General features: G+C 34.9%; 1 protein-coding gene across 1 annotated transcript; it reads right to left on the reverse strand.

The window, feature by feature from the left end:
- Window positions 1-3,128: 3,128 nt before the first annotated feature.
- LOC144432871 (small ribosomal subunit protein uS15m-like) lies at window positions 3,129-9,943 on the reverse strand. Its single transcript, XM_078121168.1, has 7 exons — window positions 9,674-9,943; window positions 8,535-8,615; window positions 7,552-7,633; window positions 6,648-6,696; window positions 5,574-5,655; window positions 4,689-4,747; window positions 3,129-3,702 (listed from the first exon to the last, which is right to left on the reverse strand). The coding sequence occupies exons 1-7, from the start codon at window positions 9,873-9,875 to the stop codon at window positions 3,412-3,414; spliced, it is 846 nt and encodes a 281-aa protein (XP_077977294.1). The 5' UTR covers window positions 9,876-9,943; the 3' UTR covers window positions 3,129-3,411.
- Window positions 9,944-10,230: the final 287 nt, after the last annotated feature.

Consider the following 10,230-nt stretch of genomic DNA (forward strand, 5'->3'; position numbering starts at 1 on the left):
CTCTAGAGAAGTGTACGTCACCGGTTTGTCAGCCACTTTGCCTATTCACCATTCGCAGTAGCATATGATAAAATGTTCAGAGAAAACGACACCCGTCCGAACGAAGAAGAAATTTAAAACTTTCGACTCCAACTCTTGTTCAAAGTCGTTCAGGGCCTGATATCGGCTACACATCATGACAAAGCATATTTCATACCACAAAGATCAAATCGAACAATCAAAAGCAAATAAACCAGCCGCGAACTTTGCAGATTACCAACAGAGTAACTCTGTGGAAAAGTACACAACAAATAACCCTTTCCTCACTCATGTACAGACATTTACACGAAATCACTCTTTCCAAGTACAAACTAGACAATAGTTTCATTACATCTGGATCGGTGGGTGCTGCGGCATCGATAGAAGTAATTCGCCCGCCATCCTCTTCCGTTGATTCTATACCAGAGTTTTGACGTATACTGATGAATTTAGGAATGTTCAACAGGACAAATTCACTTTTTGTATTGTATTGACAACATAGTTGGCGTTCAACTTGAAAGTGACAACAACCGCAACTATAACAGTTGTGAAGTTACCTTAAAGTATACTCCAATTATTTCTTTACTGATATATTCTGACACTGATGGACTTAACAACGCAACTTACTGTCAGACAGATTGGGAACGTGTGTTTCAAATGCAGGTAAACATGGCTTCTATGCACCGTGTCCACAGTGTCCGTTTGCTTGGAATCGTCTAGGTCCTACTATTATAAACTCGACAGTGCTGTGACCTTTCACAATTAACGTATCTACAGATTTACAACAACAACAACAACAACAACAACAACAACAACAACAACAACAACAACAACAACAACAACAACATTATTTTAGCAACCTTAAGATCTATAAAGGAAAGAAAATCCAATATTTTGTGAAGGAATGACTCGAAACATAGATATAGAAACAGATATACAATGTATGACGTATACTGATGAATGATGAATTTAGGAATGTTCAACAGGACAAATTCACTTTTTTGTATTGTATTGACAACGTATAGTTGGCGTTCAACTTGAAAGTGACAAAAACCACAGCTATAACAATTGTGAAGTTATCTAAAAGTGTAGTTCATTTATTTCTTTACTGATATATTCTGGCACGCAACTTACTGTCAGACAGATTGGGAACGTGTGGTTCAAATTCAGGTAAACATGACTCCACCTTTCCCAGAGTGTCAGTTTGTTTGGAATCGCCTCGGCCCTACTATTATAAAATCCACCGTGATGTGACCTTTCACAATTAACGTGTCTACAGATTTACAACAACAACAACAACAACAACAACAACAACAACAACAACAACAACGACGACGACGACGACGACGACAACAACAACAACAACAACAACAACATTTTAGCAACCTAAAGATCTATAAAGGAAAAAAAATCCAATATTTTGTAAAATTAATGACTCGAAACATAAAGAAACAGTCTAATGTGTAAAATGTAAAGGTAATCTATAAAATGAAACTTATCATCTTGATAACTCGTCTTAAATTACTTTTCCTACCATGGCTAATATTTCGAGACACTTTGCAAAGAAACATCACACCCCAAGAAAACATACAGCTATCACAAATTTGAAAATTACAGAAAAATAGTGTACATGAACGTTGAACTATTGAGAATTGAGAGGCTATTGTCGATGGTTCAACGCCGGGTTTTCTTGGTCAAGAATCATAGTTTTGGAAATCATGGTATATTTTTTAACATGGATATCAGTCTTATCACCTCAGTAATGTTATAAGGGAGATTAGGTTTCTAACAGTATTATCTCTCATAGTATAATCAATAATTTCGTCCATATCTAACGCTGTGGTTAGGACTAACACGTGGTGGGGGGAGAAATTAGGAGGGGCGTGCAACAATGGGAGAGGGTTGAAAGGGGAGGATGCTAAAAATGTTGAAGCATTAAAGTGGGGGGGGGGGGGCAGTGGATTTGTATGTATAATGATGGAGATACATAAACAGATGATATAACTGAAGAGTAAAATTGAATCACTGAACAAAATAAAACTTCAGAAACCGTTGTTTACCTTACACAATTTGTTGTGGGTAGGGGTGGATGTACGAACAATTCTTGTTAGGGGCATATCAGTTTTTGTGAAGGGACAAAATTGCAGTGGCTCCCCTTACTGCAGTCTTAACACCGTGCCGTTACTCAGTATACACTAGAAGTTGAGTTTTATCATTCAGTCATAGAGGGCGCTATTTGTTTGAAAGTTGGTTTGGCCACAGATAAGTATAGAGTTAGTTATCTGTGGTTTGACTTCCAACGTGTAACTACATGGACTAAAACTATTCAAAGACACGTGTGGAGGATTGGTCTAGGTAATCTTAATGGCCGCATATGAGTAAATCAAATTACATTATACATAACATATTAGTACGTGTGGATGTGTGAGGTGATGTCATACAGTAGCAGCTGTTTGAATATAATATTTACATAAGATCTGTTTGCATGTACTCGCTGACTAAACAACAAATCAATGCCAAACTCTATGATGACAGTCCAGTGCTGGAATCATAAACTGTAAATATAGGTATGGATTTCACACTGATAGTCTTAACTACATGGTGACCAAAGGGTGGATTTTATGGACCAAGTGATCATTAGGCGTCACATAACTCATATTATTTTTATGTATGTATGTATGTATGTATGTATGTATGTATGTATGTATGTATGTATGTATGTATGTCTGTCCGTACATACGTACGTATGCATGTATGTGTGTATGTATGTATGTATGTCTATTCTTGTCTGTGGTTTGTAACAATGAGTGTGTGCATGGAAACCTCTGTGATGTGGTGTGTCTGTTTTGGTAAGTATGAATATTCAAATCAGTACAATATTTACAAATACTGCTGACTGTATATATTATACATGTAAATTGTGTGTATGTATTTGTGAAAGTAGTTCTCTTATATGATACTTAAGTAATCTATTCTTGATCTTTGGTTATGATGCTTTATAGTGCAAAACACACTTGTACAAATCACCAAAGACACTGACAATGCAAATGAACTCATACCATTTAATCAATTAATTAATTAATTAGGTAATTAAATTAACAATGTGTTTTGTTGATTGGTATACCACATACATTTAAATGACTACATCACAAGGTGTTTAGAAACCTTTCCTCTTAGATGAGTATTTCAAAAGCGTCCCTTCCTAAAGTTTGAAATTTGGGGGCTGTAAATGAAATTTGTAGTCTCCTAAAACACCCCCCCCCCCCCATATTTGATCAAATTGACGAGTCCACAATAAAACAACAATAGGACCAGACCAAATGTGGAAGAAATAGGGTAGATCAAATGTCTGAATACAAAACAAACTCAAAAGTCAACGTTTTCATTTAAACATCATGATTTCTTCTCCATCTGTTCTTTTTCTTCAGCATCTGCATCATCAATTTTTTGTTTGAAATATTCATAAAGTGCTTTCTTTCTGTCAAAGTATGCTTTCCTTGTTACAGATCTCTCCTCTAGTTGTCGTTTTGTTACTCTAATAATCTGTATAGGGGGTACCGAGTATTGAATCCCTAGTTCTTCAAGTAGCCATTTAAATCTATCGTAGTTATTTCTTCTTAGGTAACCCAGTAGTTGGTTTCGTCTGTCAATCATTATATATAATCTCCTCTTATTCACTTTATCCTGAAAACAATAGGATGTAAGTTATTAGCATATTTTTAATTGTTATGCTAATCATTGAAATTAGTGTTATCGACATCAGTATAATGATATTATGTAATCACTAATCAATTTTTGCAAAATTCTTCACCAGCATCACTGTAATGTTTACATGTAAGTATGTATCATTGGTATCAACATCAACATATAATGGCAATGTAATGTTTTCTGTAACACACACACACTGTGGAAGCAAACCGACAGACTGACACACAGTCAGACATAGACACACAGACAGACAGACACACACACAGACAGACAGACAGACAGACACAGACACAAAGACAGACACACAGACAGACAGACAGACAGACACACATACACACAGATAGACAGATAGACACAGACAGACAAACTGACACACGGTTTTGATACCTTTTTGTAATCATGATAAACACATGCACACAAATTCAAACACACATAAACTTATTCAGATAAAATGTCTTTAGTCCACAAAAGTTGAAAATATCTGACATTTCAGGATTACATGTACTTAGGGTAACCCTCTAAAGAACCTACAAAGCTTTATACTACTGAAATGCATCACAATACTGAAATGGTGGGATAATATAATATCTGATGACTGATAATAGATGTATTGTATCACTATGTATCTGTGTGTGCATTGTTAGGTAAGTGTGTATGGACTAACATCATCAACGGTTAAAATTGGTTATGAATGTAATAATTCTATGCAAGTTAAACTGTCTGGTATTAGCTGTATTAATGTACAATATATGATGAAAGCTGTAGACACAGCTTACTAAAACTGTTTGCATTCAAAATTGAAAAGTTTTATACTATATTAATATGAATTGAATATTTTGTTAAAATTAAGATCTTAGGAATCCAGTATGACAAGTATATATACATGTTGTACCAGACTTTGAAATAGTTACTGTGTACCTATGCTGGGAATAATTGGGATTCTATGGAGAGAGATTACTTACCTTCTTATTTTCTTTCATATGTTCTGCTAAGTTCCTTATCTTTACTGTTAGTATTGCAACTGTAGAAAAATAGGTTACTGTTAATATATCATAGATGTCGCCTAAAAACATAAGCATAGCATTCCAGAAAAGTCATTGTAAATCCAGGTTTATGACATAAATACATACAAATCTTCACCTGTCACTATGTGATGTCAAACAGGGCAGATCAAAAACCTAATTCACCATGTTCTCTACTGAACTTTTTTCTCCAAACTGTTCAGAATTACTTGTACCTGCTATTCTATGCTATGATCATATTTTAGTAAGAACTATGCATATTCAAAACTGATAAATGCACACACTACTTCACATATATCATTAAGGGGTGAACAAATCCACTGGTCCTGGGTTCAGGACTAGTGATTTTTTTTTGGGTGGACCACACAAAGTTTACCTTGTCTGGTCCATCAGACCAGTACCTTACAGTTAATAACTATGTTAAAAAGTCGTCTTAATATACAGATTCATTAGTAAGATTTAATGTTTCACATTAGCAGGACCTTGGAGCACTAATTCTTTCAGCAGGACCACTGGATTTTTTAAGGCACTGGTCCGACCACCAGTTCACAAAATGATTTGTTCACCCCTGTCATTGGGTGGTATGACTCACGTATGATATGAAGAAGTACTTTAATTTGTATTGAATACTATTGTCAAAATGTTGGTGATCAATGACAATTTTGTATGTGTAGCTGCCAATAGCTTATTTACATCAAGTTTTAGCTTCAAACATGAAATGTCCCACAATTTGATGTAAATGATGGACAAATGTCATATTAAGACAAGTTAAACAAATTATAAATATTTCTATGCATAATGATTGTATATGTAAAAATCACTTACTTTTTGCTTCATGTGAAGGTTTGAATTCATCTTCTCTGACTTTGTCAACTAACATTGTACCTTTCTTGAATTGTACCTCTTGCTGTAGTAAAGGCAAAACAAGAAGTGATGACAGTAAATAACACACTGCTCTTTCAGGTCATTTTAAGATCTTCATAAATAAGAACTGAGAGATTCAGAATATCCTGAAAATTACAATTATGGTGAACAAATAGTACATGTACACTGCAGTGGGCAGCTTTTAACACATTTAAGAGCAAGACTTTAGAAGGCAGAGTGACATGACATGACTTATTTTACAGTACAGTGTAGAGCAGAGCTGACTCAGTGAAATTGAATAAAGTGCAAGTTGAACACCTTTTGCTCTATTTTTGGTTTTTATTTTCTTACCAAATATAAATTTTACATCATAATCTTCAATTTTTCTGTTATCTCTTTTGAAACTTACACTTTATAAATACTGCAAAACAATAATTGTTATCCAAGGTTTTTGAAATGTTGTATTTTTATCAGCAAAATATCAGAAAAGTGTAAGAAAACAATGACCCAAAAAAGATCAGGTGTATTTGGATTTCCAGTTTCACAGTATAGGATATTTAGTCTATTTCACAAAAGCACCAAGCAGCTTTTGTGTTTGATACAACCATGCAGAAAACAATAACAAACTAGACAGGCTGCACTTTAATTTAAGATAGTAAGATTGAATGAGTACAGTTTCTTGCTACATTTTGTCTAAGTGAAATGAACTACACATGCCACCATACATACACCAAATGAACACTGCAAAGGGCATTTTACACTTTCTAACTTCATCAGGCGTTTCATACTAAGAAAAAAACATTGGTGCCCAAATGTCTGCATGGAGTTGCCATACATTTTAAATGGTTTATTTCATTTAGACTAAATGTAGCAAAAAATGCGATCTTGCTACTGAAGTGTGGCATATGCAGTTTTTTGTTGGTTTCTGAGTGGTTGTATTAAACAGTAAAGCTGCATGGTATTGTGAAATTTACTGTAAATGATATTATGAAATAGTATAAACTGTATATCCTATTTCTTTGTGAGATGACTTACCCTGCTAGCATATTCTAATGAAAATATTTTCTTCACTTTCTCATCAGCACTGGAAAGAAGAAAGAGAAAAGTAGAACACAGTGTAAGAGTGGAGCAATATACATAATCAAAATTACAAACTGTATTAAAAAAAACTGTAAAATAAAGATTGTACAAATATCATGGCTTTCTGTTTTTGTACTTGCACCTCTCTCTCTCTCTCTCTCTCTCTCTCTCTCTCTCCCTCCCTCTCTCTCTCTCTCTCTCTCTCCCTCTCTCTCTCTCTCTCTCAATATTCACTTGCTGATGCACAAATGGCAGGAAATTTTTCAACATTCAAAAGTTTACTACAATGCTTTGAAAAACTTGTAAACCATATTATTCGTACAGAAAGTAACGTGTCACAAAAGTACTGTCAGCCTCATTGTTATACAACAGACTGTGGACAAACGGAACCTGTTACAAACAGGGAAAGTGAACAACTGAATTGGATTAAAAACACTTGGAACAGCATGTATTGGATGTACAGAGACTTGTATTACATTCAATCATTTGACAAGAACGGTTTCATGAACACTTTAATAGATCATGTTCACAAATAAATGTCAAGTTCCCCTGGCATTTCATGTACACATACAGAGGCCATAAAGCTGTTCTTATCAAACTATAGTGTGTAATACAAGTCTCTGCTCTTCCAACATACTGAGCCAAGTGTTATTAATCCAATTCATTTGTTTACTTTCCCTGTTTGTGACAACTTCTGTACATCCACAGTCTAATGTCGGCAGTTGTATTTAATTTTAACAGAAAAATGGGAGCATTGGAAGAATCACTGGAGTAATGAAATTGTTGTTGCTAGCTTCCTAAGGATGGTATCCTGATTACAAAGTACATGTAAATGTATGGAGATTGGATATCTACTTACTCCTTGAGTTCTTCTATGTCTTCAAAACCAAGTTTAAACATTGTAGGATCCAAATTAAAGTCTTCGAAAGCTCCATCAATTACTGGAAATAAAAGTTTAAATTCAACATTTTTATTAACAAACATATTATCAATTGATATACACATCATGCTAATGTGGTAATGTATTTTTATGTAAAATGAGAGGTAAAATGTGTCATTTGAATCCCTAGATATAAATATTCTTTAACCAGTAAATTTTAGTCTATAATAATGTTAACAGCCTGGGTATGGGTTTTGAGGAACAAGGACTTGCACTGGAACGGGTTCGACTTTAGGATTGCCTGTGAGCCGTACAACCGAGCTTGCGATTTCTCCATAGCAATATATGGGGACGTGATTATATGTATTATGATAATTTGTATTATAGATGTTAGTTGAATACTGAATTAAAGATTGAAATGATATGCACAAATATATGTGAACATGACAGGGTTTTTGTTTTATAGTTTTGAAACATTGTTAACAGAAATGTTGGGTTGTAATGCTGGAGTTTTTTTAAAATCTACATAGCTTCCATTTGAGTACACCAAAGGAAAAGAGTATAATGACTGATAGCTGTCACACATAATGATACAAGTCAGCAAATACATTAGGGATGGTTTAAAAAAACCAGGAAAAGTTTTTCTTTTGCATTTGTGTGTTCTCATTTCTAAAGACATAAAGCAAATTTGACTTATGGAGTCTGATTCAGTGAAGTCAAGATAGTTAAGTTTCAATGACACTATCTGCATTGTTAGGAATTATTCTTCTGGTTCTACCACTAGGTTTGAGTTCTGTACTGATGGAACTCTAAAGGTGAATAATTGAAATATTCAAACAATACACAAGATCATCATCCCAGAAGAACATCACTTGTGACATAATTCTAATGATCAAATTTATCAATAGCTAGTTAAAACAGTTTAATTTTACGACAAAAATTTGAAAATAAATACAATTTACCTTTATCAGGTTTCCTTGCTTGCATTCCCCTCCTTGTAGCATATGTTCTGTGGATATGTTTCATTGGCAACATACTATTATCTGTGAAGATAGAAATATTATGAATAACCTCAAAACAGGTGAGTTACAAGTGTGGGATACTTGCACTGTTGCAGTACTATTTGCAAGGGTGCTTGTATAGTGAGTGGCCATATTTTCATGAGCTACATGTAGCGAGTGAAAGTGCATCAGAAAACACTGCAAGCATAAGTGCAAATACAATACACCTACATGTACATGTATGAACCCACACTGGAACTCAGTGCAACTCAGAATCAGGTTCTGCTATTATTATTACATGTGAAACAGCAAATTTCTACCAAAAAAAAAAATATGACACTGATAGGGCTCAAAATTAACTTTTTTTCTTTGATAATCCTAGTGGGCTACCAATTGCACAGAGTGGTAACCCAAGGATGGTGACCAATAGTCATATATTCCTGAACTGAAAACAGAGTTCTTCTATTGGAAATATGTGTTTAATGTATTTTGATGAGTGACACTTATTGCTGTCCAAGGTTTGTAGGGCTAGAACTACATGTAGAAGAAGTGACTCATTTGGAGGAGTAGAGGGTTACTGAACAAATTGGAAGGCTATGGAGATGTGTTGACTTTACATAGAAGTACTACTAAAACATAGACTGAACAAATCTTACTATCCTATCTAGTATCACTTGATAGATGTTTTTTTTTCTAGTATTCTTTTTTTTTAATTCTTATCACTTGCTAGTACAAGCTGAGCCTATAATTTAATAAACATACCTATTAGTTACCAGTAAACATATGATGTGGAACATGAACTTAATTTTAAGGAACCTTTTAGTTTCTGCTTTAACTTAATTACCAGCTCTGGATTCAAATATTACTCGCTCTATAGCTTAATTGCTTTTAGTGGAGTTCAAGGCTTCACCATGGCTCCTTCCATAGACAAAATAATTTGGGGGGGGGGGGGGGCACTCATCATTCTGAAAAAATCTAACAAATAAAGGAAACTGAGAGGTTCACTCAAAATTGCTTCTATACCACCACCATTTGCATGATGAAATACACCATAACAGGTGAGAAAATATCGATAGACTTTACATTTAGAGTTAACTTACCATTCTGTTCACCTGATTTCTTGCCATCATTGGAGAAAACAATCGATGAACCCGAACATGTCGAATGACTCAGTCGCACTTTCGATGTCACACGACATGATCGACTAAAATGTGTGAGGAGATCGTAAACTGTCTTATCAAAAGGTTGTTTTTGAGGCGTGAGACTTGTACCGTTGCGTACGACACGACGAACTACAAACATTCTTCTTGAATTTGAGCAAATAAAGTAAAATTGTACCTAACGCATGCTGAAGGTCACCTCGACTGACCTTATTTGTGTTTGTTTGCTACTAGTTTTCTCGGCTGCTCTCGCCCTCTTCGTTCGTATTGATAAATCCTTTCGTTTAGGACACTCTAAAATCTGCCTGTAGTAAACAGGAGAGACACATCCACACAGTTGGGTAGCCCTCACTTAAGTTTAAATATGGTATAGAAACTTTCAGTGTGTTCTCAGAAACAATATTAAAACCACAGTATCGAGTAGATACGTAACATTTCTCTCAGTCTGCGACAAGTTGCCCCCCCCCCCCCCGGAAATCAAACGGTCTACCCCGTAG

The sequence above is a fragment of the Glandiceps talaboti genome, chromosome 3, assembly GCF_964340395.1.
Source record: "Glandiceps talaboti chromosome 3, keGlaTala1.1, whole genome shotgun sequence".
Taxonomy (NCBI): Eukaryota; Metazoa; Hemichordata; class Enteropneusta; family Spengelidae; genus Glandiceps; species Glandiceps talaboti.